Genomic DNA, 18,444 nt, shown 5'->3' with positions numbered 1-18,444 from the left:
CAAATTAAGTAATTTGAGATTATCTGTGGTTGGCTGAACAGTTTACACCTGTTATTGTTAGCTTGTTAAACTTGTGTTTTAAAGTTGTATGTTTTATTATACACCATGATTTAGTATAGGCCTAGACTTTGGCTATGTAATGTTAATTATACTGCCAGGACTTTCATAACATAAATTTTTCTTAATTATTTCAGCAGAATAGGGAAGCAGGGAAAATCTCCCAAAAATATGACAATTTAGAGGTTTCAAAGGCTTAGAAAGTACCCTTACAGAAAAAATCTATAGAACTATAATATAGACCTTCTATAGAGATTAATCAATTTCTATAGAAATTATATTCTATAAAATTAATTCTATATACACATATTTAATGTAATTTCTATGATGTTAACTTTTTTTTGTTTCATTCAATTCAATTTCATTTATTGACACATTTGTGTCTGACCAGTATAGTCCAATCAACATGTTTACATCTTGCATATTCAGAAATTCTATAAAATATTCTATACAGACGATATGACAAACTCTCTATAATAAAACTAACTATATTTATTCTCTAACAAAATTATAGGCCTTTACCTGTATTTTTTTTAACGTACTATAAACATTTTATAGGGATTAGGCCTATCTCTATAGGAACATATAAAACCTCTATAGAGTATAACACATATGAAATTTGAAAATAAATATATTTAATATAGTATATTCTGTAGAACTATATAATATTCTAAACCAAGAGTCATTTTAAAAACTGTAACTTTTAATAGTCTATAGAAAATATATATATAATATATATATATATATAATATATATATATATATATATATACTCCATGGAAACATTTATAATCTCTAAAAAAGGTTTTCCTTGCCCTTAGTTTCCCACCATACACCTATGCCTATGTTGTTTTAATTTGAGAATATAAGTGTTGTTTTTAGTCACTTTAATTTTTTTTAAATAAATACACCTCCCGAAGAATGTTATTTCTTTTTTGTGTATTTATTTTCGAAAGTTTCAAGTTTCAAGTTGTATACTGTACAATAAAAACAATACTATTGTGAGGTAGACGGATTAGACTAAATAAAAACAAATTAGGCCTATTATGTTGGCCACGCCTATATAAATTATATGAGATATTTTAATATTATATATATATATATATATATATATATATATATATATTGAATATAATATATATTGTAGGGTTCTTGATTCCCTGACCCCTGCAACTTTCTCCCGTCCGGAAAATTGGCCATTCCAATTCCTCCACTCTTCCGAGTCGGGAACATCAGACCTGATACTGTCGACTCTGGCGGCACCACTGGGTATACAGTAATAGTATTGAGAATAGTGTTGCTTTCATTTTAAGTGGGAGAAAGGCGCTTATTAAACAATCATTAAATTAAATATTTGGTATAATTTAGCACAATTTCCCATCAGCCCTTGGCATAATTTGATTTGGATCACTGGTCACAAAGAAATGTAAAGCATTCAAGGAAAGGCCTAGCATTCAAGTATTGCGGACGCATAAATAACGCTAAATGTTTTGATTTTAAATAAGATAGAGAGTATAGTTAATGTGATCTACCAGTATTTTAATGATGGAACAGGTAGTTCGAATGGAGGAATTATTGTCTTGCTTAAACAGCTTGTTTACCACCTCCCCATGCTACAATGTAGCTTGCAACAATAGAAATCCTGATCATTTTACTTGTAAATACTTTCATAACTCTGAAAGTGTTGTATTTTTTAAATGTTTATAAATGTATTTTAAAAATCCAGACCTCCCCATAACCTCACCCCGTCCCTTTTTTATCCACACCCCGACAAAACACCCTCTCTAACCAGGCTTGACGAATAAAGCACTTTCTTATGTCTAGTAAATTCATCAGAACAATATTGATGCCATAATCAGTACGTGGATATTTCAGCTTTATAAAGGTATATTAACTCTTTGGGGTTTCGACTTAAAAATAGAAGATTTCTGTTCCCCAACCTATTTCCAGCAAACCGTAGAAAATTTCATCGCAATAGCTCAATGGAAACTGTGTTGTTGCTAAGGAATTTTTTTGACTGCTGCTGTGATTTTTCTTCAATTTCTTTTCTTTCAGTACTTTTAAAGCCATTTTGCTCAGAACTTTATAGGCCAGTTTATAGAGAATAATTATAATTCAAAATTGCTTAACTTTACACATAATTGTCCGATTAAGGTCATTGAGCCCTCATTATAAAGTTAATGATGTGCTCTATTAATTTAGATTAAAAACACCATTTTGATAGAGTACGAGTTTACAGCCTTTTTGTGATCTTGGGTCACATATTACAACTTATATTGAAAATTATATCTATAAAAAAATATCTATAGAATGTACCTGTATATATAAAATCTATTCAAACTCTATGAAATATTTCTTGAACCACTAATACATTGGTAGCTTTTTTGGGGGGAGGGGGAGCGGGGCTGTTGTCCCCTAAACTTAACCCCTCCCCTATTCACCTACCAACAATGCTTTGGGGTTGACAGCAAAATGTTGTCAACAGTTAAGAGCAGTTGTCTGTAAAAATCAAATAAATTTCAAAAATAGTGGCAGACGTCGGGAGCCATAGCCCCTACGTCGGGGAAGACGAGTAAATTTTGTCGGGGATAAACAAATAAAAAATGATTTACTTTCATTAAACTATTTTTGTTAACTTTTCATCACAATAATAATAATAATAATAATAATAATAATAATAATAAGAATAATAATAATAATAATAATAATAATAATAATAGGCCTAATAATAGTTCAATGAGACTAATTAAAAATAATTTGCGTTCTGTTATGACAATGCTCATTTTGATAGCGTCATGATGCTTTGAATACATCGTGATAGTAGGGGAAGCAACCTCGACCCTGATAGCGTTGACAAATGCAACATTTTCCAAAATGTAGAATTTCACTTTCAAGAATGAGGATTTGAAAATAGATTAGATGGTTACATTGCATACTCTTTGTTTCTTGTTTTATTAAAAATGTTTTGGTTTTGGAAGCTGATTTCGACATTAGAAAACATAGCCTACATGAAGTTATATTATATGTAGCTCGATGCCTATCAAATAAGTAATAAAAATTCGCGATAATTCGTCAAATATCCGTGGCTTCCTACCCATTTAATATCCCTCATTCATCCAATGTTGCAGTTGGCTCTGATAAGGAAGCTACACCTAGATTCAGAAATATTAATCCCTCAACTTTAGAAAATTTTCAACATAATATCTGTAACCCACACTGGTCTGAAGTCCTTGATACTCATGATCCTGACGAGGCCCACAATAATTTTGAAAACATATTCAATAATTTTTACGAAAAACATTTCCCATTAAAAAAAAACAAAAACAAAAAAACAATCCCATAAACTGGAACCTTGGATGTCTGACGGCCTTCTTAACTCTATTAAAAATAAGCAAAAACTTTATGCTAAATTTCTTCATTGCCCTTTTACCAAAAATGAAACTAAATATAAAAAATTTCGCAACAAATTAAATTCACTTATCAAGATTACCAAAGCTACCCACTTCAAAAATTTATTCCTCAAACACAAAAATGATATCAAGTCTATTTAGAATACCATAAATCTGCTAATTAATAAAAACCCTTAATAATCAATCAAATACCTCTTTTAATTGTAACGGCGACGAAACTAACGATCCCGACAAAATTGCATCTGCATTTAATGACTACTTTGTTGAAATTGGACTCTCATTAGCCAACAAGATTCCCCAAATCAACAAATCATTTAAGGAATTTTTACTCAACCCAACACCCAACTCTATTTTTTTTACCCCTGATAATGAATCGGAAGTGGCCTGTATACTAAACTGCTTCAAACACAATAAATCACCAGGTTTTGACAATTTTCATCCCAAAGTAATCAAATATGTTGCTAACTTCATCTCTCAACCCTTATGCGATATTTTTTACCTCTCTATCTCCAAGGGTGTCTTTCCAAACAGAATGAAGCTAGCCCGTGTTACACCCATTTATAAATCCGAACCCAATTATCGCCCTATATCAATCTTATCAGTATTCTCAACAATCCTAGAAAAAATAATCTATGATTTTGCTGTTAACAGACTTTCAATCAACCACAAGAAGTGTAGCTTCATTCTGTTTCGAAGCCCCAAAAAATCACAAATTCCCGATCTTTCACACTTCAAAATTTATATTGAGGATTATGAAATCCCCAGCACCCAAACTAAGTTTCTTGTGGTCTATCTAGACAGTCGATTAAATAGGAAGAAAGCATATCAGCCAAATTGAAAACAAAATATCAAATGGCTTTGATATCATTTTTAGGTTATCCTCTTTTGTTCTCCTTAACGTTCTTCGTATTCTCTATTGCTCCCTTATTCTTCCTTATTTGAGTTACTGCAACATTGTTTGGGGTAACATCTACCCCTCAACTTAACTAAACTAAAAATAATTCAAAAGAAGGCTATCAGGATTATATCTGGCGCTCCACCACAGTCTCATTCTTCTACTTTATTCTCTAATCTCAATCTTCTTAAACTCACTGATATCAACTCCCTTCAATAATGTTTATTTATGTATGCGTACTCAAATCACTGTATTTTACCAATTCACTTCTGTAACAATCCAATCACTCCATTCATATTCCGGAAAGCCTATGCAGGCAGTCAGGCGTATTGAACGGTAACCAACGTCTGGTTTGGCAACAGAGGGCGCTACCTGGCGTTGTGACGACACGACTGTGGTGCTCTATGATATAATATTAACACTAGGCAGACTAGAAGCGCATCTTGGAAGGTATTAAATAATGGCCAGTACGGTAATTTATTTAGACCGTTTGCATGTCCTACTATCAAGCATTAATGCGCTGGATCTTTAAATAGCCAATATCCAGAAGAATTTTTTTTTTTATGGCATATGGTGTTTGACAAAAGTCTTGGAACGGTTCGTAAGATTATTTAAACTGGGAAAAAGAGGCGTAACCACCAATTTTCACCCCAGTTTTTTAAAAATTTCTGAGTTCTTCATCAAACACCCATCAGGTGTCTTTAGTAAGACAATTTTGTAAAACATATCAATTTTTTCTTCTTTGGAGCATGGCCTCCATAAATTTGGTTTATCAAGTAGATATTTTCAAGGCTCGGTGTACATTATTTTTGCTTGATTTTATCTTTAATTGGGCACTTTGTTTTTCCCACGCAATTATGACAAGTGGTTAAACATTTTATTCCAATGTCGAAGGTTAGATATTTCGATGTTGAGAAATGCTCAAGGAAGTATATGCGTTAAATGTCCAATGTTAATTAGGAATTATAATTATTAAAATGGGTGTGTGTGATTACACAAGCAAATGAGTGATCGTAGTTAGTGTGAAACACCCAGTTTTTTTCTGGCCAAAGTGGCAAAAATTATTTACAAAGGTATTTTGAGTAGAAACTATCTAAGAGGGCTTCAAGAGCCACCAAAAGAAAGTTTTGAACAATTTTTCCCATGGGAAAAAGAGGTATGACCTTTTATATAAAGGTCAATCTATTTTTAGTAACAAACACTGAAACAGTAGGGGTAGTCTGTTCTATCCAACAAAAAACAATTGACCCAAAAAACAATTGCAAGAAAACTTTTTTTTTTGTAGCATAAGGTCTAGAAAAGATGAATATGTAAATTTTAGCCAAAATTGTTTATTTATTTATTTATTTATTCAACTTTCTTTTATGATCAAGTGATTTTTCCAAGATGGCCGCCAAAATGGCGCCAAAAACTTTAAAATAGTCATAAATTAAGTACTTTTTGTCTCGGAGTCTTTTTTTCCTAACTAAAACTAATTCAAATTTCATCTGATAATGATTAAATAATAATTTTCCAAAATTGAATAATTCCAAAAAATTATCCAAAATGGCTGCTATATTCTTTCATATCCATAACCCATTAATTAGTAGTCATATAGTGGTGATTGCAGTGTCTACATTTTCTGGGTCATAGCGTTTATCAATATCATTTAAAATGTGATTTAATAAGATCTGAACTAAAATATAAATAAATAATAAATTTGGAATGGTCTCAGTGGCATGTCTACTGAGTGTGTGTGTATGTGGGGTGGGGTGGGGAGACACTCTCCAAAAAATACTTACGTCCCCTTCTCATTGGAAGCAAAAACGTCAGCTCAAGTAGTTAAAATCATTGAATACCGTATCATCTTATTTTGCAACTTAACGCCCACAGGAAAAATCATTGACCCCCCACTGCACCTTTGCGTCCCCCACATCACCCCCTGTTACTTCTAAACTGTCTCTATACAATTTATAATTAAATAATACTGTATTCTGCTGAGGCTCTTCTAGATACGCAACTGTCTCTATACAATTTATAATTAATTAATACTGTATTCTGCTGAGGCTATGGCCCACTGTTATAATGAGAATTTGTATAGCATTTCCTAAAACTTCGTACTTCCTAAGTGCCTCGTTGTCAGAATGTTGCTAATCGGAGCACTTATCTACTTCACAGCAGAGACTGGACTAGAGCATTGAGAAATATTAATGTAATGGGCTCTTTTAAATTTCAAAGATTTGTTGTAGTTTGTTTAAGCAGGGACTACGGTTTATAGTCTTTAGATTTGGTAATACCACCCAATCCAATAGCAAACATGTCGCACCCAGCTTCCATAATTAAGACTACTTAGTGATAATAAAAACATATAATTCCTACTCTAAATCCAAACCATACCAAAGTTAAAAGTTCTGCTACTTTAATGCACAATCCTACCAAGTGTTGTCCTATTGGAACACATATATCCCTTGAAGCAGTTTTTCTGTAGAAGGCGCTTATATAAATATATGGCCATTTACACTGATAGTAAAACAGAAATATATAAACATTTTTATATAAATCATGTAGAAAAGACAACATAGACAGCAGAATGTTCTAGTTTCGCCATTTTGAAATTATTATCAATATTTAAGATTTAATGAGCCATAAAACACTTTGTTTAGAGAAAAAAAAGCAGGAATCTCAAAAGGAATGTACATTAGGATAAGATATGGCTATCTATTCTACCCCCCCCCCCACCACCTTGTTACTATATATAGAATTACCCTTTTTAGGTAAAAGGTCATAAAAAATTTCCTATGGCCGAAATACATCCAACTTTTTTTTGGTGGCATTCCAGGTCGATATCAACAGTTTCCAACAAAAATCACTTTGTAAATAATGCTTTGCCACTTTGGTGCTCCGTCTAACTAACTATCGGTGAAAGGGCAACCCAAGCGACAGATGATATTAATATTCATATTGTTAATATAAATAATATATAAATAACAACATTTAAAATATTTTTTTAAATAGTATTAGCAATACGTCAAAAAATAAATAACATTCAGAAGTACCGATATGTGTAAACATTATAATTGAAATTGTATATTTTTATCTTCTAGGTGTGTAAAACATTCTTCCATATTGGGACACATACACGACGGTACTACCACAATGCGGAATACAAAAGCTATTAAATACACAATTTGTTTCATTACGTCACTGCTGTGTTGTATATTCATCTATTCATTAGTAAGGAAAATATTTGCTGAATAATAAATCAATATAACGATAACAATGCCCTATTTATTTAAATAAATTTTGCTTCAATTCAATACATTCATGTCATTATGCCAAGACAAGTAAAGAGAATTTACAGTTACATTATCTCGGTGTAACATCTTTTCTATATAAAGAATCTCTCATAGATCCTGTGTTGTTTAAAAATTCCTAAAATGAAGAGATATCATATTAATCTGGTGTGTGCGTTGACTATTATTGCTGTACACAGAGTAGCTAGTAGGTAGAAATAATACAGTAATTAAACTTATAGGTCTGGTCAATATTTATTTTCAGAAATGGGACACAAGAATACAGTATAGCATTCATAAAGCACAAATCCCAATGTACAGACAGGCAACTCAGGTAACAAAATCTTTAATAATGTTGAGCAAGCCATGCAGTGCAGAATATAATAATTATAGTAGCCTATAACGGTACTTTAGTGATCGGTGTTGGTATACCAATTGTTTAAAGAAGTGTTCTTGGTTGAATTGTATTTGGGATAGGCCGTCGTACCCATTTAGTATAACATTTGCCTTCAGTGCGAGAGATCGCGAGTTCAGTATTTTAAAACAATTGATAAGGAGAAAAGCCTATCGATATGCTTTTTTTTAAAGCTTGGTTCATTTAATTGAGCACTGTTTATACTTTTATATAATATGAATATATAGGCCTATATATTTTATATACAAATATAAATGAATTGTTTATTTATTTCAACAATATTTTGTAAGGGTGGTCCAAGCAGCCAGAGCTGATCAATTGAGACCCTATATACATACAATTAAAGACAAAATAATAAAAGATGAATATAGAAATAATAAATACAATACATATTCCAAGTAATGAAAACCAAGAGTTGGAAAAGACTCGACGTTTCACGTGTAATGTACGGGGATTTTATTTCAACAATATCATCTACAAGCCAAGAGAGTGGTGCCTGGGATCAACTACTAGGAAGTACTAATAGTGACAAGTTGAGACTAATGACAATGGTGAACGTCTGTTGAGTTATTTCATTGAAAACAGATTTAAGTTAGTACACATGGTTTAGAAGTAAAACAATTCACAGAGAAACATGGATCCGTCCACGAACAGACAAACGGAAGCGTGTAGATTATAACACTACTGATTGTGTATCAAAGTTTGATAATGATTGTCGTGTGTACAATATAAATCATCAAAGGTACATATACAGTGTTTAATAAGGACATGATGGAACATAGGCTACCCTGTAGCTTTTTGACGAATAAAGTCCTATGAAAAATCATTGTGTAATAAAATGCCTCCGACGGGATTCGAACCTGCGACCTCTCGCTGACAAGGCGAGCGTCATAACCACTAGACCACGAAGGCTTCATGGTTGAACAGGTCCAAATACCCGTCGTGAACATTGTATTACACAATGCTATGCCTCAAGAGGGCGTTCGGCCAGATAAATCTGGAAATACGGCTAGAAATACTGTCGTATTATTATTCAATGTCGTGTGTACGTTAGAGCATCTCGAATGTTTAACACTGGTCATAGAATGACATTAATGAGTATTCTCTTTTCAATGTCTAAGAATTGTAAGGATATTTTTTTCAGAAAGTGAAGGCAAAACTCACCGATGTCAATTGACATCGGTGAGTTTTGCCCTTTACTCACCGATGTCAATCTGAATCAGATTATACAGCTTTTAAATATGATAATCAATTAAGAGATTTACTCGCATATAATTTTGGCCAATCATCCACCAACTACCATCAGAAGATCTAGATGAACTAATTGTATTATTGCTACAAAGTACAGGATGTTCAAAGATAGCAAGAAAGAAAGAACCATGAGAAAATGAAGAATCACAAAAGTTAATCAATGAGCAAAAGAAGTGTAAGGATATAAAGGAACTGAGACGACAACTAAAGAAGGTGAATGAATAACAAATTGAATTAATGAATGATTAATACAAGGAGTTAGCAGATAGCCTAGTACTGCAACAGAAAACAGGAAATTTGAAGAGTAATCCATCACAAGAATTACAAGTTCTGAGAATTTAAAAAAAGGAGCATTTTATATCACACCCCTTCTCATGGATAAGTATTTTATAGAAACTAATGAGAGTATACCAAAGGAAGATGACATTCTTCAAGATAGAAAGTCCTTTAAGAATGGGAAGAGTTGTGTTACAGACAATTTTAAGACAGAAATTCTAAAATATAACATTATCCAGTGTCTAGTAATATTTCTACTTGCATTAATCACCCTCATATGGACAACGGGTAAAGTACCCACAAAATGGCTCTGCAGTACGATTATCTGCATTTATATGAAATCGGAGCTAGAACTTATATGGGAATCTCAATTGGCGCAAAGTGTGGGAGAATTCTTTAAAAGATCATCACTTGGTGGCTAAAGGAGCATTATTAGAGTAGCATTGTCAGTTTGATTTTCGCTCCAACCGTTGTACATCTGATGCAATATTTACAGTAAAATCTGTCGCAGAGAAACATCATGGTATGATTGTTGCTATATGCATATACTTAAAGCCCCATTGCCGGCAATTTTGTTTTTAAGAAAAATCCGATTTTTAATGATATGAAGATGTATGAATATAATATGAAATTGCTAGTTTAACTGAATTTAGACATTCCTAAGCATGAAGAAAATGTAAAATAAGACTGAAATTTGATTTTTTTTTTTGTGTGTGTTCCATGTTCCACACAAAAATAACCGCGTATGCATTTTTTATATTCGATGTTGCGATAACTCTGCAAAGATATATAGTAGGAAACATTAGCTTATCCAACACTGCTGGGCCTGGCCAAGCCTTACCTTGATTTAAGTTCTGTATCAGACATAAAAACTACCGACATGATATTGTCTGTTGCTAATACTTGTGGAATATAATATTTCACTGGAATTATTTCAAATTTGTTAAAAAAAATGTTCTGACCGAGATTTTGGCAACTAAACAAACTTATCACATGCCTACTCGATCGACCGAAGCGTGCGAGATGCGAAGTACACAAACTAATCTTATTAGAGGGTGTACTTTATTGACTGTATTATGTGTACGCAAAAGCGAAAGCATTCCAGCGGATGCGATCTATAACCTCTGAATTTGCTTAGTAACGAAAAAGTCGTCGAGAAAATTGTAATCTCCTATGAGAAATAATCCCTATATCTCATTTTGTTTTATCCTTTTGAATTGCGTAAAAACTAAAATTTATGGCAATATTTTTCCAAGGTTTATAAAATTTATAGTAAAGCATAGGCCTATGCATTTTTTGAAAAATGTTTTAGTGAAATTTTGCCAGGAATGGGGCTTTAACAGCTGCACATGATCGCACTCCTAGTGATTTTCTTTTCAAAGTGATACTTCTTAATCTTAATTTGATATCAAGGTCGGCTGTAGACAATAATTTCCATGTCATTTCCACTTTAATTTCTATTTTGACTTTGTGTTGCTACCTCTAGCTCTAAAATTGAACTTTCACTTACCAAATGTATGTACCAATTGGCTTAGCGTAGAATGAGCGACAGGCCTAAAGAAATTGAAATAATAAGATTGATTCTTTTTGCAGACGACGTCGTCGAATTCTTGAAAGATTTTAACGAAGCCCTGTCAATGCAGATGTTTTGGCTTAAATGTGTCAATAAAGAAAGCCAAAATTGGAGGGGATACAATAACAACAAAAGAGACAATTCTAAAAATCAGCGAAGAGTGTAAAGAAAATGTGAGAGATTTTTGTGTACCTCGGCCATACTGTTACTAACATATCAGTGATTGTTTTTCATTAGCTATTGAAAAATATCAGCAACTGAAAAAATGTTTGCTAATTATAGTAAATAAATATGGTAACCAGAAGGAGGATTGTGGAGGCAATTTGAGAGCAAATTTGTTACATGGAACTACTCAGGCATGGTACCCATTGGAAGAAGAGTTAAAGAAACTGGAATTATTTTGGTACTTAATGCTGAGAAGAATGGTCAGAGGAGGTTTCAAAACGAAGAAAGATACTACACAAGATTACAGTCTAATTTATCGCAATACTGACATTGAAAAGATTATTAATTTGTTTAGTCACACTATATACTGAACTTTTTAAAATGTTCAATACCTGAGATTGGATATATATGCGGATGACCAAATAATAAATCGGATCGGATTGGATTGGATTTATTTGGTATAAACACCAAAGATAGCCCATGAAAATCTAGAAAGAGACTTATTTCCAATGGGGTCCCTATGGTGATAATTGGGCAGTACACCGGGAGACAATCCCCTACTCTTTTCCGAAGAGTGTACTGCGTTCATTAACGTACACATGGGACCAACGGCTTAAACGTCTCATCTGAAAGACGATGCGCTATTGTAACTTGTATTTCAGCCCTCCAGCTGAGACACAAGGAGAGGTAGCGATGGGAACCTAGAGATCTCCACGGTTTAGCGCGCAAACACAGTGGTTACCACCATATTAGCCGACTGAGCTAAGCTGCTCTCATCAATTGAATTGAAATAAACCATATTACAAAGACCCATGTATTAAAAATTGGAAAGATTCTAGAATAGATGAGCAAAAGCATCAACTGAATCAAGAGAAATTTTGAACATTCTTTCGAAAACAGTTTTTCTTGGAGGTTAGAAAATTGACCCCAAGACATGCATGATGTCAGGCGGAGGAACACCTAAGTAATTTATCATACCCATTAGACCACAGAGACATAATAGGATATAGGCGAAGATCTAACCCCAGGTACTTTCTTCCATAGCCTATGACTGACTGAGTTAAGGGTAAGGTAGAAAAACGTGTTGGTCTCAGCTGGTAAATCACAGTAAATAATATTCAAATCAAGTTTGCCGCGCAGCACCGTAAACACAATATGAACAAATAGGTACATAATAATAATAGCAGTATATTAACAAATATTGTAGTGATGAAGACATTGATAATCAATTTAATGCCGACGATTTTGGTGATAAAGTGGATAATACAACATTCTGTAATTATGTTTTCTTTTCAACAGAATATATCAATATTCCACACAGGAAAAAATGAATCGTTAATTGAAGACATAACTAAAACTGAATCCGGTAAGATAATAATGCCAGCATTTGCATCCATAAAGGAAGCTCGTCTAAAAACATCAAGCAAAGTACCGGTGCCGGTTTCAAAACAAGAAAACACGGGGCTGATTAATTCAAGCAAAACCACCGTCATCCTAAAAAATCCTGGCGTGGTAAAAGTTGGTGAGTTTTTTAGTGTGATCATCGAGGCTCGTAATAGTATGGGGCAACATCGTGTGAAAGGAGGCGAATTCTGGTTGGCAAGTATCAGAAGTCGCCAAGCTAATGCGGCAGGAAAAGTAATTGACTTTAACAATGGCACTTACGAAGCCATATTTTTTGCTGCCTGGACTGGTAACGTCAATATTGAAATCATTCTTGTCAATCCTTCTGAAACTTCAGACTTTATTGAAGACACGTTTTGGCATATGGAAGATAGAGGTGTATGGAAGGGAAATTTTGTTTCGGGTAAGATCAGGGAAACAAAACTTTGCAGATTAAGAATTAAAGGCGATTTCCTGAATAAATGCGAATGGAGTCAGCCGTTGGCAACCGGTAAAACTATATTTGTTTGTGATAAGCCGTCGAAATTGGGATGCGAGACACTTGCGTCTCTTAAGTCTACCAGCATTCTTTCTAATACTTTATCCAATTTGACAAAACTCAGCACAGATATTACTAGAAGGTGAGTAAAAGTCGAGTAATATTACACTCGAAATAAAATATGATACAAAAGACCTAAATAGAATATAAACTCATAATAAATCGCTTGTTTGGTATTAACTAATGAAAATCTCTAGTTTAGTGAAGTATTGAGACATTCCAGTCACAAAGTATTGTTAGTAGGACACTTTGAGGATAACAGTTAATATTTCTGATACATGTTCTAACAAAATTGAATCATATTTTCAAGAACTAAATAGCTTTAAATAGAGATTGTTTACGAATTTACCAAAATACCTAAAAAATTATTTTAGATTTATTGGTCCAGTGCGAAAACCCGGATAGATACAACCGCACATTCAAAATAACAAAACATAATATAAAGTATTAATACAAACGGAAAGTAGAGTTTCTAAAACAGTCGTTTATTAACTAGTCTAAGTATGATTGAATAATTATGGAATGAATGGTTGTGGACACCATCACAGGCCGTAAGTTGCGCACGTGCAACTATGTCACACTAAAGGTGAACTGTAATGATGAGGCATAATGGGGTAACAGACAAATAATAGTACACTGCAAAAACAAGTTAAATTATAAAAGTAAAGTCTTTAATAAATAAAATTCCGTATGCATCTTCTCTTCTCAATAACATAATAGTTCTTCTTGACGGTTTATCGTTGCACATACACGGTAACATAACTATTCAACTCTCATTGTATCGGTCAATAACAGGCACATGCACAGGTACAGACACAGGTGGCACTATAACAAATAAAATCAATTTTCTAATAACCACCATTCATTTCATTACAATTAATCATTAATCAAGCCTATGATAATTATAACAATTTACTAATTAGTAAAATAAAATATAATGTATTTGTACTCACAATGAACATCTAAACTGAGGGATGTCTTGACGACACCTCCCTTACGTGACCGTAAGTAGTTCGTATCGTTTGAGGTGTGTCGCATGATTTAGCATACTTTGTTTTTATACGGCGGTACACCTCACACGATGATTACGCTAATTAAAGTCATGCTTAATTGCTTCCATTATAAATACGCAAATTATAGCGCTTGATGATCGTTTTAACCGTGACAAACTACGAAATAACATTGCCTTTACACAAAGTAAGTGAACAAAAAATAAGAGGAGAAGAGCGTGTCGAAGAGGATGGTAAATAACTAATTTGCTACAGTAGAACAAGAAGTGTCCCCTTAGTGTTATCCCTTGAACAGAGGGTTTGGCTTGTTGTAAAAAAGCTTTTCCCTCGACTGGTAGCCGAAAAGTTTGCCTTAGGTCTCCTTAATAGGGGTGTTAAAGGGAATGGCCTACTGTAATACTACTAATTATGTCAAACAATAATTCTGATATCTTTGTTATCTTTTTTTTTCTCTATAATTCTGTCACTTAGGTCTTTGAATTATGCACGTTTGCTCAGTACGCCAGCCGTCAATATCACAGAAGCTGGTAAGAAACAACATGCCACTGGTGTGTATGGTGTATTTTACTCAGCCATACTGAATTAAATAATACCGTAATAAAGACATGTACATGAAATATTGGAAGATAATAATACCCCTGAACCTTTCTATGAGACAGCTGACCTAACGGCTATATAAGATGACGAGATGAGATGAACTATAAAGCGGGTCGGTTGTCCAAATATGTTCAGTAGTGGTGACGGATCTAAAATCAATGTTAATTTTTTTTTTTGCTCAGATCAAGAATCAACGTTATTGGACAGACTTTCTTTACCAGAATGCAAGGCGGATTTGCCAACACCTCTTAGTGACGGATTTTGGACAGGGAAGATATGGACTTCATTACAATGCAAAACCAGACAATGGACAGGACCTGAGATATCTCGGTGTATTAAGGGAAAAGAAATCATATTTATGGGAGACTCAACCACTGAGCAATGGTGTAAAGGAATGCTCAACCTCATGAAAGTTTCAAACAACAATTACACAAGAAAACTATCCACCAAACATATTACCCATCATAGTAATATTATGAACTTCGATTTTTATTTCCATCCGTACTCCTTCGGCTCAAGAACGCATCGTTACCGGGTCGGTAAATGGGAGTATGAAGTCCTGGATAATCTGAATTTCAGTGCGTGCAATTACGTCATAATGGTCAGTCCATGGGCTCACTATACACAATGGGTTAAGGAAAGTTTATTGGAAAGACTGCATCTATTGCGAGAAACACTAATAAGATTTAGAAAACGTTGCCCTAATGCACACGTTTTAATGAAATCGCCACACCCAAGGAATCATCAAAAGGGTGGAGAAAATGTGTATGTCAGTGAAAAAATGCTATTTGATATTTATGAACTTTACCATGAGATATTTTCAGGTTTAGGCATACATATTATTGACATATGGGATATGAACTTGGCCTACCCGCATGCAAATACCATACATATGCCAATGGCGGTAGTTTACCAAGAACTTTTTATGATGTTTTCCCATGTTTGTTCAAAGGGGCCCACCTGACATTTTGACATTATTGTTTAGAACGTTTTACGACAGTTAAAGACTTTTCAGAAATTGTGCTAAAAGTCTTTCTGTAGAAATAAAAGTTAATCCTATGTGTTCGCCGTAAATAAAAGTATATAACTACCACAGAAACTATTTTATTGAACGGCTTCTCTCATAAGAAAACTAACTTAATTTGTTAACATTTTAAATGAATGTTCAACTACATCCAGGAAGTTTATGATTTTAGTATTGAAACCAACTTTCCAAACATTTTTTTGAAGACTGCTCTTTGTTCTACACGTCGCTCATCATTTTTTTCTCTAATGGTGTATATTACAGAAGATTGTTTTATTTCAATCGCATTGTTTAATTTTGTTAACATTTCTAAAAATCTAAAGCTCATTTTCCTTATATGCTTTCAAGAAATCTTTTTTAAGTACTACTCTAAATTTTATACTTATATTATAATATAACATACACTTAACAATACTGCAGTGCAGTAAACATTTAAAAGAATAAAAGATCAATCGAATAATTTTTAACAGACTATATACGGTAAGGATAATATATAATAATGAAAATAACATGATAATATTATTATTTTTGATAATATAATATATAATAATGAAAAAAAACATAATAGCAAGTATAATAGTTAACATTATTATGCTTTAATTCAAACCTGGTAGACAATAGCCAGCCGCCCCATGGATCAAAGTAAGTTAAAAATATGAACATAAAAAAAATACAAAGAAATAATCAAATGGAAGAGTTCAGCTCAGTTTTCTTTATTCGCACGTTTAATAAAATCAATACAAAAGCACAAACACCTAAGCTAATTAAAAAATACACAAAACAAAAAATACAGACAATTAAATGCGAAGAATAAAAAAGTATTTCCATAATTTGGACAACTTTGAGAAAAATAAGTGTCGCCGATAAATGTAAGTTATACATATTTGTTCTATCAATGTTAATCTTCCAGCTTATTTTGTGGCAAAATACAATGTTTAGGTGAAGGGAAATATGTTTTTTCCCTCTTTCGTTCACAAAACATTACTCTTTCTTTTGAAAATAAATAAGTAAGGACAAGGGTTTTAAACAGTAATTAAAATTTTATTCAGTAAAGTTAAAATTATGATTGTTTAGGGTCATCAGTATAGCATGTCACTATTCAAGCAGAGTAACTATCGCGTGAAAATATGGAAATCCAGCATATGTTCCCCATTTGCCTGTAGAAAACTGCAATTTTGTTTCTTTCCTGTAGAGATCACTCACTTGTTCTTGCCAGTTTTTTTTTTCCTTCCTTTAGATTCTTAAGGATAAATCCATCAGTGATACAGTACGTTAAGTCATCTTTAAGAGCTTCGTAGTGTTGCTTCATAATTTCAACTTTTAAGATAATGAAAGAAAGTGATTTAAGTGATTCGTAGCGTTGCTTCATAATTTAAACTTAGGTGTATAAAAGAAATTACAAATTGGGGATGATTTACATTTCATTCCTCGTCCGGCCCCCACGTCTACCGTTACATGGCCCTTATGTCCACACCCTACTCCGGATCGTCCCCAAAATGTATTTAGTGTACCATGACAAACCATTCTGGTTTTTTTTTTTTTTTTTTATCCATTGTGTATGAGATATTTAGGTATGGGACATTAAAACTTAAAATGACCCCAAACTTCACACCTGAATAATGAATATGTATTGTCACCAAAGTTTAATAAATTCTTCCTTGTTACTTGCTTAAACTTTTCAAAAAGTTTCATTCATATCAATTGGTCAGTTTTTGGTATATCTAAGACGTTTTCCTTGGAATGGTCCTCATATCCACACCCAACTCCGGATCGTCAATACAATTTAATGGTGAGACCCCGGCCGGGGTCTCATGTCGTTGCTACGCCACTGAGTGCTCCAGTGGTGCCACAGTAGTGGGGGATATTATGGCATCCGGTGGGAATCATGTTGCACGGTCCGTGCCCCGTAGCACAAACAGATAGGGTAAAGGGCGAAATCTAGGGCTAATTAATTAGTATCAATCGTCACTGTATTCGATGTACTTTCTCGAAGCTCTCTAGACGTAACACCATCGGTGGTACCCGGAGAGAGCGCGTTGTATCTGCAGCCTCATGGCACCAAAGGTGGGTCTAATAACCTGATGCATTTTTTTCTGTGGATATCGCTGTAGGCCTACGGTAGCCTACTACAACATGGTAAGGTGCTACCATATTCAAAATTCAATGCTTTACCACTACTATTATTGCTCTATTGATTATATCTGGACGTAACATATCGACATCTAATTATCGGATTGTTAATGGCATGTCTGATTATGTATTTTACCCGATATATCAGAGAAGACGACTTGGTTGTCGCGCCACGAACGTTACATCACCATATCAGTGAATCATTTGTAGTGCAAAACTACACCGAACTTTCCTATATTATTTATTGCACAAGTAAACAATGTCCAAATTTCAACGGAAGTTTTCCCGAGCACCTACTCTGTACTATCAGGCTTCAAATGCCAGTTTTAAAATATCCAGCTGCTTATCAAATTAGTATCTCTACTGAGATCTAGCCATTGTTTCCCACAGCATTGTTGTTTTTCAGTACTTTGCCATTTATATATAAA

General features: G+C 33.5%; 1 protein-coding gene and 1 non-coding gene across 3 annotated transcripts in view; one reads left to right on the top strand and one right to left on the bottom strand.

The window, feature by feature from the left end:
• LOC117115482 (NXPE family member 1-like) overlaps nucleotides 1–16,575 on the top strand; it is a 21,568-nt gene extending 4,993 nt beyond the window's left edge. The window contains exons 2-6 of one of the 2 annotated variants that reach the window (XM_033259324.1): nucleotides 7,445–7,574; nucleotides 7,899–7,967; nucleotides 12,613–13,337; nucleotides 14,737–14,813; nucleotides 15,045–16,575. In XM_033259324.1, coding sequence (XP_033115215.1) covers nucleotides 7,497–7,574; nucleotides 7,899–7,967; nucleotides 12,613–13,337; nucleotides 14,737–14,813; nucleotides 15,045–15,826 — 1,731 coding nt within the window. In that variant the 5' untranslated portion in view covers nucleotides 7,445–7,496 and the 3' untranslated portion in view covers nucleotides 15,827–16,575. The remainder of the gene's footprint in view (nucleotides 1–7,444; nucleotides 7,575–7,898; nucleotides 7,968–12,612; nucleotides 13,338–14,736; nucleotides 14,814–15,044) is intronic. The other variant, XM_033259325.1, reaches the window with a different exon arrangement.
• Trnat-ugu lies at nucleotides 8,888–8,960 on the bottom strand. Its single transcript has one exon. It is a non-coding gene; the product is annotated as a tRNA-Thr (tRNA).
• Nucleotides 16,576–18,444: the final 1,869 nt, after the last annotated feature.

The sequence above is a fragment of the Anneissia japonica genome, unplaced genomic scaffold (assembly GCF_011630105.1).
Source record: "Anneissia japonica isolate Jap-2015-1 unplaced genomic scaffold, ASM1163010v1 scaffold287847_len925385_cov155, whole genome shotgun sequence".
Taxonomy (NCBI): Eukaryota; Metazoa; Echinodermata; class Crinoidea; order Comatulida; family Comatulidae; genus Anneissia; species Anneissia japonica.
The sequence above is the reverse complement of the archived record's forward strand: the minus strand, read 5'-3'. Positions and strand labels throughout refer to the sequence as shown.